This window comes from Oculina patagonica, chromosome 1 (genome assembly GCF_052425735.1).
Source record: "Oculina patagonica isolate OP01 chromosome 1, crgOcupat, whole genome shotgun sequence".
Lineage (NCBI taxonomy): Eukaryota > Metazoa > Cnidaria > Anthozoa > Scleractinia > Oculinidae > Oculina > Oculina patagonica.
In genome coordinates this window covers 31,071,441-31,089,395 of record NC_135758.1, presented here as the reverse complement: position 1 = coordinate 31,089,395, position 17,955 = coordinate 31,071,441, and the positions used below count along the sequence as shown (strand labels likewise).

Sequence of the window (17,955 nt, the reverse complement as noted above, 5' to 3'; positions counted from 1 at the left end):
ATAACAGCCCTCTAAGAGGTCATGTGGTTACCGATATTTTAACAGACTTGTGTTTACAGTCGAACTGAGGAAATAGTGAATAGCTAAAATGGTTCTGGAATTTTCATAGTGTAGTAATGATGAAAGTAGTCCTACACTCCCGCCTTCATCAATTATTTTACAAGAAATCAGATCGACAAAAATATGTTAAAGATTTTCTGAGAGATTTTTGGTGAACGTAGTTGTCGTAGGCTTTCTTGCAAAACAAATAATAGATATTGATGCTGGCGGGTCTTAATGTGTTTTTGGTTTACCTCTGGTCCTAATAAGGGGGAAACCCTTTTCTGCAAAATATAACGATCTCCTTATACTCAGAGATAAATTCAGATATTGATTCCAAGCAATATAAATATAAATAACATTTCACTGCTCAGACCATGTGCGTTCGTACTGTACGTAGTACACAACTCTTACCTCGATTTTGATCGATTTATCGGTTGTATTTCGCAGTTGACGATCAAGATCTTACTTCCTTCTTGTCGTGTAGGTCACATTCAAATTTGCAGGGGGATTGGGTAAAACCTTGTCACGCATTCTACCAAAATTTGTAGCGATCGGACGAAGAATAAATTTCGAGGTGAACTATTTACACAGTGGAGGCTACTATCCAATCAGGAGAACGCTCGCAACCACAAAGTAAATAAGTTTGACCGAAGGCAATTAATTTCGTAAAAGCATGCTCTTCAAATATCGGAAAGATAATCATCAGCAAGACCAAAAAATATTGAGATTCCTTACAAATACAAATATCCGACGACTGCAATGGTTTTAGGTTTGATTAAAGCGATGTATTGAAAAAAAAAATAGAGTAAGCTCTTTTGGCGTTTAATTGTAAAGTAAACATTCTAGCTATATTCTGAAACGGAAGAAAACTTCCACCAATCAGTGTTTGCAACGCAAACAAAAGCGTGATGATATGGCATATCCACAAGTTGATTGAAGAGAATGGCATATATGCAGGAGAGTTACAAAGTTTTTTTCAATTCATGTAACAGATTAATGTATAAATGTGTATAGGAAAATTCACGTCATCTTCGACGTCACAAGCCGCCCGAATACACGCAAAATTGCGTGGGTTCTCGCGTGGACGTATCCGGAGTTGCGTGATCAGTGTCACGTGAATCGCGAAAACATTCGAGTCGGCACGAAAAGTTCAGAACGAAAAAGAAGACAGTCATGTTAAAACATCAAATTTCGTCTGGACAGTTTCGTATAGCAAGCTGTGCAAATGCCATGTCGAACAACATTTATCTCCTTGATGTAAAGCTCAAGATTACGCTATTCTCACCCTACCGCAATCTGGAAACGAAACACTATTTGTTTTTGAAATAGCTGCTTGCTGGTTATTATTTTAGCCATCGTTCCTGAAGAAACGATATTTAAAGGGCAGTACGGGAAAGAGTTTTATGCATGGCCAGAAGTTTAATAGTTAAATACTCGTGCCGTTTCAGGTACGCTTTCGTTCTTCCTTCGTGCTTCGGAAAGTCTCACTTCGAAGCAATATCCACGTGCGAAGGATCATATTCCAACTACGTTCGGCCATATGCACGTGCCAAGCATCATATTCCAACTACGTTCGGCCATATGCACGTGGGAATCGATATTCCAATTACGTTCGTCCATATACACATGTCAAGCATCATGTTTCAACTACGTTCAACCAGCGGTTCATCAAAGCAGTCGGTTGTCGATCGTGGACAGTTCGAACGCGCCATAATGATTGTGAAAGTGGAGATGTGATGATATGGCATATCCACAAGTTGCCATATCAAGGAGAACTTGAGAAATCCTCGTACCCTTTCGCTTTCGGTACGCTCTCGTTCTTACTTCGTGCTTCGGAAAGTCTTACTTACTTACACAGGTAGTAACATTATGTGGTTACCTTGGTAACCACTAAAAATGGCCAAAACTTACAAACAGAGACACAAACCTTTATATATATATGAAACAAGGCATAGAAAATCTAAAACAAGTCAATTTAAAATATTCGAAAATCCTTGTAACACCGGAAGTATTTCCGACACTGCCGTCGTCCATTGAGACTGTCATGCGAGTAATGTTAAGTTATAACGAATGTTCTGGAGTGAACGTTTTGACGCCAGGAGTCATGGGAAGAATTTGAACAGCTGCGCAAGTCTCCCCATTCTCCTCGCGGCTCAGGTTGCTTTCCCGCTAAAGCATCTGAGGCCTGGCTACGCAAGCATCTAAAGCAATTCGGCGATGACACATTCACACGCATTTGGACTCGCCGCCACTCTGGCAACTACCTGTAGCTGTAGCAGATTAACTTTTATATCTCCAAAAGTCGAGATGTAATTTCTTATTATTAAAGGAGCTACGTCACGGGGATTTCGCAGTATTTTGGTCTAAACTGTTCTGAACTCAGCGGTAAACAACTTAACCCATGAAAACATTATCTTTGAACATATAAAGAAAATTCTTCTTAATCCTCTGTCTCCTCTGGGAGAAAAGGGCCATACATATAAAGAAATGTATAACCTTAATTTGCGGATAAAAATCAATCTACGGCTATAAATATCGAATTTTCAAGACGCGCGGAAACAACTTGAAAAGTTTAGCCTTAATTTTTCAAATTGCAATCCATTTCCATCCGAGCCATCCGCAGCCAAAGACGCTCGTTAACAGTTTTAGTGCTCTAATTTATAGCATTTTTTTTTATAAAAATGGACTGTTATTTTCAGGTTCCCTATGACACAAGTATAAATTTTGGCTGTTCAAAAATCTGGTAAAATCCGTGACAAAGCCCTTTTAACTGCCATACATTTGTTTCAATACCGTATTTGCTCGAATACTCGAATAAATTTTTCGCGCCTCAAGTGCGGCGCTTATTCGAGGGCGGCGCTTATTTTAGGGCGACGCTGATTTAAAATTTGGCCGCCAAAAAGAATCTTATCTTTTACAGTAAGTGAAAATAGCGTCTTTTGTTTGTCGATATTCGTCTTTTGCTGAAGAGAGAAGTGGCGCTAGGTGTCCTGGCAAAGTTCGCTGCCTTCACAACATTTACAGAACTACGTATTGTAAGAATGTTGGATAGAAAAACTAATGGGCGAGCGGTATAACAATCACTTTGAAGTTTTGGAAGTTTGGATGTTCATCGTAATGCCGTTATAAACCGTCATACCTGACAAGCCAGTAGCTTTAGAAGCCAGACGCACTGTGAGTCGTTGATTAGTGTCCTCCAGTGCAGCTATGGCGTTCTTTAGTATGCGTCCCTCCTCACTGAACAGCATCACGGCTGGTATCTTCACATCGTTATTGGAACCATCACCAGCCATAGCAAATATCTGCTGCTTATCACTCGAGCTACCTTCGTTGTTATCTGAACAGAACGAAAGCAGTTCCAGTGAAATTCAATTATGAAAATTCGACCAGCGCAAGTACCCAGGCTCTCAGACCATGGACTGACGAGAAAAGACTGCGCGCACACAAAAAAAACCTTTCTAGTTGGCCTAAAGATCTGGGTCGAGCTCAAAGCAACATTAACTACAATTTACGTTTTATAAATTATCAGCGCTCCTTTTCAACTTAGCTGTAAAATTAGTCTACCAATGAAAAAGAAATAATAATATTGTAGGCCGACTGCAAGGCAAAATTTGGTTTTGCTGCACCTCCACGGTTAATGCACTTTCAAGAGGGATTCTTTTTAAAAATCTTTTTTACGAGGTATTAAGCCTGTAAAGGAAGCCAGTCTTTCATCATCATTTCCCGCCGCCAAAAAAAACAGAAACACAACAAAAGAACGGCTGCTTGGGCGGGCTATGATATAAACTGATCTCAATATTGCAACAGGATCAATGGCCATCGAGTTAAGCAAGGTTGCCAAAGAAAGTTGCACCTTTCTCACAACAAACTAAGAAGTCTTTGCAGATCTTACCAATGATTATCACACCAACAGCACCTGCAGTCTGTGCGTGGCGAGCCTGTTAACAAAAAACACAAACAAATGTCAGTGGCTCATCAATTATGATGTACAGTCGAAGCTCTCATAAGCGGACACCCTTGGAAAGCGAAAAAAGTGTCCGTAACTGGAGCTGGTCGCTTACGAGAATGGTTCTCGTAAGCGGCCACTAGAGGTGTAGGGGATAGATGGCCGCTTACGAGAGCTTACCCAGCTAACAATTACCCGACGGACGTGTATGACGACAAAACAAACACTGAAAAATGGTACTGTAATTACTCTAAAATCATTGCGACAAACGGCCATGTGAAGTTGATTGATAAAACCAAGATACACAGGTTATAACAAGGATTTTCTTTGGGGTGTCCGTCTACGGGAGCTAACAACAAAGAAAAAAGTCTTAGTCCTATTCTCTTTGAGTGTCCGCGGCCACTTACGGGAATGTAAAAATACAGAGTTTGTATGGGAGTTTACAAACAAGGCGGCCGTAAGTAGAGCTGTCCGCTTAAGAGAGTGTCCGTAAAGAGAGCTTCGACTGTATCTATAACAAGAAACTCGACTTTGATCGGTTTTGCGCGGGCTTATATGTCGCGTAATTGGCGCGCGTAATTACGTGAGTGTACCTTTTACAGTTGTCCAATTACAACTTTTTTAACTGGATACCTGTAATTACCTACGCCATTCGCGTGTCAATCAAGTGCCCTTAGATGGGTTCTTTCTTGCTGTTTTCTACTGTTTGTACAACCGACTTTTTCACACAAGAAGTCCTCATGAAATTATTCTCCCGATTACTCCCTGAAAATGTTGTACTCCACTCAGTCCAATTTCTATTTTTCATGTTTGGTTTTCGTAACATGAATTGAGACTATGCATAATACCACTCCCCCAAATTAGAAGCTAGCTCGTCAAAGGCCATTCATGATACATGACAAATGATGCATAAGAAGTGTGCAGAGATGCATTGTGAGAGTAAACTGTCTACACATAAGGCAATGTTCAGTGCTCGAATCCAAGCCTACAAATTAAGCCACCGTGTTTCACTAAATCTGTTAATACCTTGTCGATGAACATACACTCGCCCCTTTCTATCACAGCAATTCTGTGCTTCAGCTCCTCTGCATTAAAGAGAGAGGAACACGCCTTAATGGGCTCAGCTATAGTAACCTCTGCACCCATCTGAAATGAAAACAGTTCAAGTTTAAGAACACTTTTGCTAAATGAGTTCAATGGTTGTGTGCTTGCATTTTCATTGGTTGTGTGCTTGCTTTAACTTTTCTAAGTTTAAAAGAGTCTGAGTTGATAGGTTCCCTTTGAGAAGGACGATGGTACCGTATGTATACGTGAAAAGAGAATGCTGATATCCTATGTCAGGACAGAAGCTAATGAGGTGTGTAACTGGTCCAGCAAATGCCCCTTTTATGTACAAATGATACACACTATTCAATATTGGATGTGCTAGCATGCAATGAAGACGTGTTTGATGGACGAGCGTTGGATGATTTTGTTCACGTTTCTGGCCAACCTCGTTCCCAGGGTCTCTCTCTCCTGCCCCCTAGAACGAGGTTGGTTTCTAGCCTAAGAGTCGCAAACGTCACTCATACTCCCTAGGACGCCTCTCTCCCCAAGTCTTGTCCGAGTTTGAATTCAAATGTGCTCGCTGGCTTACATATGCCTGCATTGCAGGCTATGGCTGTGCTAGCATGGGTACATCTTTTTTTTTAAATTGTTACTCTCTCCCTTCCAATAATACTCAGTAAGAGAGAACAGATCTGAAATGAATATATGAAATTCATATATTTGTACTTGTATAAATGAAAGATCATCCCAGTATTGTACTCAACTTGAGCAGTTGAGAAAAGCAAGCCTGAAAAAAATTTAAGCATGAATGGGAATCGAACACATGACCTCTGCGATACTAGTGCAGCGCTCTAACCAACTGGTAGCTGGTCACTTGTGAGAACAGATCATTAAATAGAAGCATAGAGGGTGAGCTGTGTAATGTGCATTACTCACCCCTACATCTCCTCTGCTCAGATCCAAACCAAACTGTGCTGGACAGGCATTTAGAACCACATCTCCCTTGTAAGGTGAAGACATGAGCTGGACCACACGAGGGTTTTCCTGAACAACTAAAAAGAAATGAATATCATTATTAGTACCTTCACTGAACTGAATTTCAAGAAACAAAAAAATTTTGAACTGGTAACACCATGCGCTAAATTATTGGAAAAGAGAATTTGATTTTAGCATGATATTTCAACTATCAGCAAAGATTAGTGAGTAAGAAAAAAACATGCAATCGCTCATCACTGTTGTTGTAACCTGAGTAGTTGCAAGGGTTTACCTGATTCATCATTACGTTGTTTTGCCAGTTCAATCATCTCTTGCATGAACTTGATGCCATCTTCTGCATCAGCTTGTGTCTCAGCCTGGGTAAAAATGGAAGAAAACCAAAACGGTTCAATGTAAGACTACCATGAATAAAACAAGAAAAGATCTATAATGCAAAGCACCACCTCAGACAGTTTTGGCACAACAACATCGATCGATTGATCAATAAATCAGTCAATCAACCAATCAATCAACCAGTCAGTCAGTCATATCATGTGTGTCTGTCAGGTAGGTGGACAGACAGACACATCAGTACTGTTGATATGTCATATATAAGTCAGTCAGTCAGCCAGCCAAACAATCAATCACTCACTTACTCGCTCGCTCGCTTGTTACTCACTCGTGCACAATCAATCAATCAATCAATCAACTAATCAGTCAGTCACTCAGTCAGTCAACCAACCAATCAACCAATTAATTCATTAATATTTTACTTATTTATTTATTTAACTTTCATTGTTAGTTAGTTTACTGTTTTACAGTCATTTATGAAGGCAAAGTAAACACTTAGACAACAGACGGCTAGAAAACTGGTAATTAAAAGCTTTACAACTAAGTTACAATAGTATTTTATTGAGTTGAAATGTCTGGTGAGATGGATGTTATGATTAGGATGATTACAAAAGTTAAACTTACAACGAAAATGGTAAAAGTGCCATCCTCACTTTCATTGGGGGCATCACTGATGGCCTAATGTAAATTATAAAGTGAACCTTGTCATGTTTGACTGAGAGATTGTTTAGGAAGATTAGATGACATGCAACGATGATACTGTTAGCAGAGTGGATGCTTTGGTGTCAAATTTGCATTTGTTGTGGAAAGGTCATGGGGAGCAATATTGTCAGTGGTTTCTGATCTTTGCTATGATTCTAATTTTACACATAGCATTTTTATGGTTTTCAAAGTTTAGTTTACTTTCCATTTCATTTTAGTCTGTTATTGTAAGCTGTTATTGCAGTTATTGTTAGTGTTGGAACTGAGCTTGCAAATACCACTTGGTATTTGCACTTTAGTACCAACTTACAAAGGAGGATGGCCTCTGCTAACTGTTGCAGAGAGGTTTAAATTATTTTTTTAAGTTTGGTAATTCAGGTCATTAGTAAGACAAGCTATCATGCTTTTTGAGTTATTGTTACAAATTGAGAAATTATTCCATTGCATTTATGTTATGTTTGGAGTGCCCTTATGTAACACTCAAGTGTCTGTCTTTCCACCTATCGGGCAGACACACATGAAATGACTGACTGATTGACTGACTCAGTGAGAGTCAACTACCATGAGTTAATCTTACCGATGAAGCAGTTTGCATGAGTTGTATTCTGCCATCCTTTGTTTGAACCACAGTGATGCCCATCGACTTCAGCGTGTTTATATGCTCTTGATTGCCAGGTACAAACTGTTCAGCTCTTAACCGAGGAGGCCTAAAAATATGTAATCATTCAGATGTTGGACAGGGGTAAAATCAAGAAAGGTACATTTTATTTATGTGTTGCTCTGGGAGCTTTTCCACTTTTTCTTTTTTTGTTCCTGAATTTAATCTGGATTAGTACAAAATAAACAAAGGTACGGCCATTCATTTAATATGTTCCTAGCATTATATCACAGGCAATAACCACAGTATCACTGTCGGGAGAAAGTCATGTCTCAGGAATATTAAGCAGAACACATGTCACAACAGAAAAAAAATCATTATTTCACATATTTTCATACCAAAATATTACAAAAATAGCAAATCAAATTTATAAATCAAGGTACATGACAATGGTAGAATTACTCACTTGTTAGAGCTGAAAGCAAAGGCTTGCTTTTTGTTAGGACAGCTTCCCTGTGCTTGTGCACGACTTTTACGTCGCACCTCCTCAGCAAACTCCGCAGTTGAAGCTTGTTCATGTTGTGTTATAGGACATGTATACTCATGCTCATTGTCTGAGCTTAGGGTCAAATTATATTTAAGTTCCTGTGTGTAAAAGAAGGAAAACCTTGGGTGACTAAAATCGCCAGATTGACAGACCGAGAGAGCTAACAATGTTTGGAGTTGTTAGTTTAAAATTGCATCATACATGTGGATTACATGGAGGGGTTTTGCCTGATAGAGTGACTTTTTCAGACTGAAGGTTCAGAAAAGGTTTTCACAAGTACAAAAGGTTAGGGGTATATGTAATTTTGCCTGTAGGTATTTTAAATACCTTCCAAAATATGTGACCTCTCACGCGAAAACGTACACTAAGGGCTTTATACTGAACGGGTAAAATACACGGCTACCGAACGGTTAACGCACGGCTTGTAATTTATTCGGAACGCACGGTTATGAACAACCAAACAGCTGTCGAAAAATTTGGAACACACGGTTATGAACAACCGAACGGCTGTCGAAAAATTTGGAATGCACGGTTATGAACTACCGAACGGCTGTCGAAAAATTTGGAACGCACGGTTATGAACAACCGAACGGCTGTCGAAAAATTTGGAACGCACGGCTATGAGCTACTGAACGGATGCAAATTTTTTTCGGAACGGATGACCTTAGCCGTGCGCACGGATGTAATTTTTTTTGGAACGGATGACCTTAGCCGTGCGCACGGATGCAAATTTTTTCGGAACGGATGACCTTGGCCGTGCGCACGGATGCAAATTTTTTCGGAACGGATGACCTTGGCCGTGCGCACGGATGCAAATTTTTTGAGAACGGATGGTGAACGGCTCCCACACGGTTTTCCGTGCAGGAACGGAAAAGCCATAGTGTACGTTTTCGCGTGAGAGGTCACATATCTTTGCATGCAACCCTTAAAGTCACCTTGATGAATAAAAACATCGAAGTTTCATCCTGGACACCCTACATGTAGGTGAGACCAAAATCCTCAATTTACGCCCCAAAACAAGACAACAAGCATCCCCACCCCACATGGGAGACCCCCTGGGATGCGTGCAGCACTAGTGTCACTGTAAAATGCTATGCATGGATTTATAACTATTGTTAACATCATCAAGCTGCTCATACCTGTGATGCGGATGCATTAACAGCCATAGTAGACAGACTGAGAGGAAGCAGATGAGCCTCAGTTGTTAAAATAAACTGGTTCATACTAAACACCAGGTCTTCTTTTTCAGTAAACAATAAATACAAGTACTTGAATGTCTCTGCTAGTACAAATGAGTCCATCCTAAAGACAAATTATTACACAATCAGTTATTCATGATCAGAACTGAAAACAGATTAAAAAGTGATTTTTTTTTTTGCTAAGGTGAAAATGTTCTCTGCCAGGCCCCCTTCCCTTTCTTTTTGTTATCTTATTTCATTTTTTTGCTGGCAAATTTGATCAGTGATTTTCTACCACTGGCTATTATTTCCATCCCTGCTGCATATGTTCACTAAATAACAGCCGACCAGAATGTAATGTGTGCTCTGAGTCAAAGGCTAGTATTTTCCATGGTTATAACAAGACACACTGAAGTTTTACATTTCTCACACTTATTTTTTTTACAACTGAAGGTAGGTAGAATTAACCCACCTAAGTTGTAGCACTGTAGCAGTAAACTTATTATAAATACTTGAATGTGACACTTGTGTTTTGAAAAATATACATTCACTTCACCTGTCTTCATGGCTCAGTGTCCTAACATCTCTAAGAGCGGCAAAACCACAGGGCACCCTTGCATGCTCATTAATCTTTTCCACGATATGCTTTCCAACCTCAAGATAATATGGATCTCCTGTGGCCTGTCAATAAATCAAATAAAAAAAATGATTTGAATGCATTTATTTTAAATTTCATTATTTTTTAATTCAATTTTGTCAAATTTACACCTTTTTCTTAAACCCAACCTTTGACAGAAGTTTTCCAAAATACAGTGCATTACTTTAAAATAGGAGTGATTTGCATGATTTTCTTTGGAGCATACCAGTATACATATATACAGGTCTCTATTTTTTTCCCACAACTTTGACAAATAGGCACCATAATATTGGTAACAGTTGTAATTTTACATTTTTATTCTATTCGTAATTTTTTCTTACCAAATAGTAAAATTGCCTCACCTCATAAAGAAAGTAGGTGCTTTCCACAAGCTCAGGTCTTAGAGGATGCTGCCCCCAGTGAACCTCGAAATCAGTGGTGAATGCCTAGCAAAACAAATTACATGTATCAGTGACTTAATACATAAATCACACAAAGATATTAAGCACTCAGAGTATTTTCCTGCCATTTTGAAATGGGTGGAAGTGAACAAATGAAATTTTTAGTACATCCATCAAATTTCGTCAGAAAGAAATACTTTTGCAAAATTTCTTTACTTAGTGATTGATTTTTTTCGTTTGCGTGATATACAGTGAGGATGATACTACCTCTGGTAGGAAGGTGTGTTTCTTGGAGACCTCGTACAGCATCTGATGCATTTCTATGGCCTTCTTCAGGTCGCCCTTCAGCACCTGCAGGATGCACAATACAACACAATTACAGTCCTGTCTGTACGAATAAGTCAGCAGGCTGGTACTGGGAGCAAGAAAGAGGCTCAAAGAGATGTGAATAGCAACCATGCAGCAATGCTATGTGGTCAATCAATCAATTAACAATCAGTCCATCTGTCTGTCCATCCATCTGACTGTTCAGCCATCAGTCAACCAGTCAATCAGATAGACAGTCAGTCAGTCAGTCAGTCATTCATTCAGTCAATTAATTCATTTAAAGTGGTCAGTACACTTATAAGTTCTGTTTTCTTCTATGTGGTACTGTTCAGCTTACTTGAAGTCCTGGCCAGAATGCTTGCAGTGCATCCATGTAGGCATGAGTTGTTCTGTCAGGCTGATGCATCTGAACACTCAGGAACATTTGGCCTTGGTTTATGTACTGCATTATGGATTTGTAGTGCTGTTCACAAATTAAAAAGACATCATTCAGTTTATTTACATTTGGGTTGTTACCATTCACTGCAGCAGTATCTCAAATTTCATTAATACTAGATGTAATGACAATCTAAGACATTTTTTTCTCAATCAAAGTAACAGAAATAGCAAACAAAAGGCAGTACAATGTACCTTGTTAAACCTTTCCAAGTAGGTTTCATCTCCAAGAAGAATGTATGCTTTCAAGCAGTACTCATAGTATGAGTCAATACCTGCACCAACACTGCTGTCTGTTGATGACAAACATTATGATAGTATAAAGTCAAATACGCCAAAATTATATGAATGTTACAGTTAAACAACCTCAAAAATTATTACATGTACATGTACATGCAGTGCATGCAGCAAATTAATAATTTACTAAGCTTTTGATTACATTACTTGAGCATGATTTAAGGATAAATTTAAGCTGCTACCAAAACAAATTTTACAAGTCAGTTTAGGTAGTTACCACAACCAAAATCCAATTCATTTGATAATATTGCAAAGAATTATGTATAAACTGAGGGCTAACTTCCAAACATGTGTGAGTAAAAGCTGTTTTTACCTCTCCTAACCCAATCCCCATTGTGAATGTTTATAACAGTGCCAACCAAATCACTAGCCCGACTACGGTGAATCCAAATTGCCTCCATAGCTTTCTGTGCCTTCTCCTGTTACCATAAAAACATAAAAAGATAAGTAACGTTTTTATAAATTAGATGCCTTCCGAGTTCATAAAAATTGCAATTCTTCTTCCTAAGAAATCTCTCATAGGGAATTGAATCCCACCACAAGATCAAATAATTAATTGCATAATAAGAGATCAGAAACCCAAAACCCACCATTTTGATTAATACTGACAACATTTCCAGAGTTCCAGAGTTAATTTATTACTCTTGGATACTTAAAGGGGCTACGTCACGAGGATTTAGCAGATTTTTGATCCAAACTGCTCTGAAATTAGTGGTAGGCAACTTTACCCATGGAAATCATTATCCTTGAACATCTAAAGGAAGATGCAACGGTAATTTACTGTGAGGGATCAAACCACGCCGAAAATTATTGATTTTTTGAAGACTCGCCGAAACCATTTGAAAAATGTTTTCAAATCGCAATCCATTTCCATCCGAGCCATCCGCAGCCAAAGACACTTGTTTACAGTTCCAATGTCTAATATAGCAATTGTTAATGAAAATGGACCATTATTTTTAGGTTTCTTACGACCAAAATATAAATTTTGGCTGTTCAGAAATTTGGTAAGAGCCATGACAAAGCCCTTTTAAATCTTATTTAATTAAGCTATGCGCTATACCTCAAATATATGATCCCCAGTGAGTCTAGACAGAGCACCAAATTCCATGATCATTGTTCCAGCACATGCAGTACAGGTGTCTGACTCACTGCCTGTCCCAGATGATGGGTGGTGTATGCCATACTTTAGGTTTACCTACAACACAACAAATATTTGAGCTGACTGGAAATACTGTTGTTGTAAGATTAACTAAGTTCAAAAGATAATTTATTCAATTTTTTGGCCTAGAAAGGATGCCATTTCATGCAATGCTCCTTAGTCAGTTCCACTAAAGGAAAAATCAACAAAACCATGGATCCGAAGTTTCAAATTATTCAAATTATAATTATATAATAATTATTATTCAAACTATCATTTTTCCAGGGCAGTTGAATGTTGGCCTTGCCCATCAGGCAAGTGAAAAGGAAAAGCTATTTGCTTGACATGAAAATCTACACCCCAGACAACTGGATGCACTTTTTATTAAGCCCTGGAATCATTATTAATAAAATCTTTTTTTGAAACTCTCACACTGAAAACATGAAGCATGTACCAATTAACTTGTAAATAGAAGTGTCATTGAACATGTGTCATTACAAATGCAAACACGTCAGTTGATCTTCATCAAGTTACTGCCTATTTCTTATAACTGCAACTGAGATTACAACTTGAACCATCTAAAGCAACTTACACGAGGATAGGGTATACCAGTCGAGGTATTAAAAGCTGGTAGCAGTCGATAACCAATTTCCTTGGCCATAGGCACTAGTTCATTGTTATACCACAGCATGCCTTTGCCAGAATTTTTCAGTGCCACTGCAGCAAAATGTCCACCTAGAAGTCCCCTGCAAAAAATTAAACACACACATAAATTAACAGTTTGCAACACCAACCCTCCAAGTTAAGAACAATTTAGAACTTTGCCATGGCGACTAAAATTTTGGAGCCGGCAACTAAATTGGGAACCAAAGATGCACCCTTGGCGACTAAAATTGAGAAGGATTGAAAGCGTAAGCTTAATTTATCCACTAAACTTTTCACTGGCGACCAAACTTGAGCAGTGGGTGGCCAAATGGCTACTAAGGAAGAAAATAAAATTGGAGGGTTGCAAAGTTTTCATTACCACAAAATCTACCGGGTATATCATATATAATTAAAAAAGAGCTTAGTTATACATCATTCAATGGTTGTTTCTCAACTCTACAAAGTGTTACAACATGTTGAAGGAACAGACAAACAGCCTTAATTCTCATCAAGTTTCTAAACTAATATCATAGGTGACAAATTACTCCTTAACTTTGGCACAAAATTTCAACGTTAATTTATAATTTCACATGTGAAATTATAAAATTGCCATGGCAACGTAGTTAGCGGCAAGATGGCGTCCGGAATAAAAGATGTTTTAAGGCTTAAACTTTGTACATTTTCGCTTAAATTTCATCTTAGCCAGCTAGCCTTGGCCATGTACTAAAACTTTTGATGATATTTTTTATTTCAAAACGTCAAAACGACTTCAAGACTTAAGCCAATTACATAAATGGTATCGAGCCGATTTTTTGAGCGTTTTACACGGGTGCCGTTTTCAGTTCATTCAAGACGAACTATGGTCATGGTGTGAGAAATAATTGACAGTTGATTCATCTTTGAAACTTTTTGTCAACGGCAAAAAGGAATCTCTGAACTTTAGGTTTTATTCAAGACTAAAAAACCTTGCGAACGTAAGTAAGCAAAATGTATGGTTTCAACTTTTCAAAGCTCAGAGTTTGCGATGCAATGTACCAGTCAAAAACATCTAAGATTGCAAATGTAATTTGTCACCTATGATATTAAAATGTATAAAGGCAAGGGAAATTATTAGAATTTTGACAAAATGCAAGTGAAATTATTTTCTAATTTCACGAGTACCGGTATACCATTTGATTACCCATACTTATTTATACCAGTCCTGTAATTATAGTTGTATCATTGCGTTATTTTGTTACTATGATGTACATGGTTCTCACTTACCCCAAGACCCTTATGTTTGTTTCAAACACTGAAACTACCACATCATTATCAAATGAAACATCTCTGATCACCAATCTTACAGCATTTTCAAACTCTTCTACATCCCCTAGAACCTTGAAACAAAATCACAAAAAATGTTACAAGCAATCAAGGAACAGAATCAAGAATGATTAAACAGAGATTGAAGTTACTGAATACAACTTACAGCTAATGTGTCCAATGTGTCAATAAGCGTCAAGGAAAACCTTAGAAAAAGTAACAGCAACAGTCATTAAATTCAGCATTGTTTTTTTATTATATGTATCAAAAAATGGATGCATTCCAGATAAGAGAGGGGTATCGGGTCAAAAACCCAGCAAAGTCAGCCACCTGACCAGGCAAATAATAGAAAACTTCTAATGACTTGATGAGAGCAGTGGGGATTTGACCAGTTGAAAAAGGCTTGACCCAAGCCCAGATTGGTCTCATCTTGGAATCCCCATCCCTTTCAGATATGCCTTTTTCATATCCCCCACTCTGTCTCACCTCACTCCACCCCGGGATGGGCAAAATAACCTGTAGCTTGAATGTACCAAGTTAAGTTTAATCAACTCACTTTCCAAGGGCATCATCGACATCCCCTCGGCTAGCATCTACACCTCTCACACGGCCTTTACAGCTGAGGGGCATAAGCTCATCAGCAGGATAGGCATGGTCCTAGAAGCAATAAACATTTATTTATAAACGTATTACGTTTGAAACAGGCAAATTTCTCAAATTTCTAGACACAGAAAATATTTTAATTTGCATGGTTTGCAGGTTCAAGTTGTTAGGATTTTACTTATTTTATAAGGAATAAAACTTCAATAAATCTGTCTTAATACTCTGATAAAGCTCCTGAATTGGAGTGGAGCGAGCCTGGCCACAGGCAAGGGTTCTGATAGCTATTTGAAGGAGTGAAATGACATGGTTATGATCTCTTTAACAATTAGACAGCGAGCTCAAGGTTTCTATCCAAGCCACCTAAACTGAGCTCTTTGAAGAATTAATTATCAGAATGTTCATAATCTATTTACACCAGTTGTACAAACAAAGCAGCTATTACAATAAGACTATTTTTCTTTTAACAGCTGATCTCTCAAAAATATAGATACAAAATCTATTATAGCCGCCTACACAATTTGGCAACTGGAAAAACAATCTGCTGTCAAGATCACATAGCAACAACACTCCTTTACTGGAATTTCTACCAACCAAGACCCTTTAGTTGCTATTCACATTAACTAAAAAATGATGCGTTAATTAACAACAAATTCAAATGTCATAATACAATGTGTAGCAACCCTCCAAGTTTATTTTTTTCCAGTGAAAAACTGCAGATGCTAAATTAATCAATCCTTCTTCTCAATTTTAGTCGCCAGGCTGGCAACTTCAGTTCCAATTTAGTTCCAGCTTCAAAATTTTAGTCACCATGGGGACTAAAATGGTCTTAACTTGGAGGGTTGAATAGGTAGTGTTTAAGCATCAAATAAACCAGTTTTCTCCATTAAAAACTATATATTTCCTAAGATTCCTAAAGAGGTTTAGAGCCACCACAAATGCTGAGGAAACAAAACATGTAGGAGAGTATTTCTATATATGGATCCTCAATATCACAGATAAAATGTTTTCTTTTCCTTCAGAAAACTATCCTAGAGTAGAAGGCAACGCTGAGAGCAAAGTAACAAGAAATAGCTGCTTTTTAAGCTACTAATAGTTATTTGAATTATTCACCATTTCCATTCAGATTATTCACACATAAACATGCTTATCTAACAGCTGGTTCTGATACTAATTAAAAGTCATCTGTGTTCTTCTGAACAACGCATCTGACCAATCCATATATACCTCACAGCATTTTGAGTAGCTGGCTTATAAAAGCCTTCCTTCAATCATGATTCAAATTAGCCAAATCATAAATCCAACGAGCAAAAAAAGCATTTTTTTGCGCTGTTGGTAGAGCCACCCTTGCACAGGTTTAATGCCGAACAAGTCTGTATGTTGTGAAAAATTCCACTCTGAATTTTTCGCAATTTTCCGGCGATTGTTTGACATCATCTGTGCAAGGATGACTCTATATGACTTTCACAATACCCTGGCAACACAACCCCACAAACAAAACAACATTACACCTGTGTAGCAGAGCATGATCATATTCAATTCCCAGATTCACAGTGTGGGCAGCGCTTAATGCTAAATTTATAAACAATGTAGAAGTGCAGAAATACACCACCCACCTTACTGATTGCTGTATATTTATATATAAAGACGTGTTGGCTTTTTAGCCTGTTTAAATGCTCAACCTTAAATGATTAACATATTTAAATAAATGTTCACATCTAAATTAGCAAAATATGCTGAAGAATTACTGAGGGTGGTCAGCCTTAATTTTACTTCCTTTTGAGTAATATAATAACTGTATAAGAAACCTAGCTTGATTGTGTCATCTACTATACATCTATGGTTTCAGAAAGACTTCATATATTGCAATACTTAGCTTATGCCACTCTGACTCACTTTGGATATACACGTTTTCACTTACACATCTGCTAAGAGCTCGTAAATTTCCAAGTTTATAAATAAAACACTAAGCTACAACTAACTCTGTACAACTTTCACGTAATATAAATTTCAACAACCAGTTTCTTGATTCATCGAAACACCGCAACAATATAAATACAGACAATACTGTTTTTAACAGCGAGATACTAAAAGTCGTCACTCAGTTTGACCGTTTGCGTAACCGCTTTATGTTGCTCAGGTATAGCATTAACAAAGGATGCTTGTGTTCGAAATTATACTAACCATGTAAGAGTTGTAGGCATGGCGAAACATCTCCAACACTTTCTCCCTATAAAACAACACAAAAAAATATTAAATATATATGCAATGAAGGGGCTTACTACATGAATAAAGCCTCAACAAGTAAACCAACCTCATTGTATGCTTCTCTTCGGGCGTCATTGAGGAATGACTGGATTCGCCACCGGCATAAACAAGGGAAAGACATGCTACCAAGGATAACAAACCAGTCCGACTCATTACGGCGAACTGAATGGACAAAAGTCCAGTTTACGGGTAAGCGAGTTGTTGTTGTGTCAAATCACATGGTTTCAGTCCCTTAGTTCCACCAGACGCGTTTTTATCGTGAAACAGACAACAGCCATGTTCGTAACTTCTTGCTTTCGTGGCAAAGAGGAATTTGGGACTGGAAGCGAATGACGTCAGACGCAAACGCCCACGCAGCGTGTTAACGCTGCGTGCAATCACGCGCGATAACGCGCGCGGAGATGGAGCACAGGTGCAACAAAAGCGTAGCTGGGCTGGTTTCTTTGTTTTATGTGTTTGCGCGTCTCTCAAACGAATTAATTTACATGTAACAAAGCAGCAGTGAAAAGCAAGCTTGCC

The 17,955-nt window shown here is 38.3% G+C and overlaps 1 protein-coding gene across 2 annotated transcripts; it reads right to left on the bottom strand.

The window, feature by feature from the left end:
- Positions 1–2,734: 2,734 nt before the first annotated feature.
- On the bottom strand, positions 2,735–17,752 carry LOC144663809 (ER degradation-enhancing alpha-mannosidase-like protein 3). 2 transcript variants are annotated; one of them, XM_078524874.1, is made up of 22 exons: positions 17,483–17,752; positions 17,353–17,398; positions 15,125–15,225; positions 14,735–14,774; positions 14,530–14,642; positions 13,214–13,367; positions 12,544–12,678; positions 11,797–11,902; positions 11,382–11,479; positions 11,089–11,214; positions 10,692–10,775; positions 10,386–10,469; positions 9,943–10,067; positions 9,348–9,510; positions 8,128–8,306; positions 7,641–7,770; positions 6,986–7,039; positions 6,303–6,387; positions 5,972–6,087; positions 5,015–5,134; positions 3,935–3,980; positions 2,735–3,379 (listed from the first exon to the last, which is right to left on the bottom strand). In XM_078524874.1, exons 1-22 carry the CDS (start codon positions 17,587–17,589, stop codon positions 3,123–3,125), a joined length of 2,469 nt encoding a protein of 822 aa, XP_078381000.1. In that variant the 5' UTR covers positions 17,590–17,752; the 3' UTR covers positions 2,735–3,122. The 2 variants fall into 2 exon arrangements, with proteins under 2 accessions (XP_078381000.1, XP_078381006.1); XM_078524880.1 differs by lacking the exon at positions 6,986–7,039 and having other exon boundaries at positions 2,749–3,379.
- Positions 17,753–17,955: the final 203 nt, after the last annotated feature.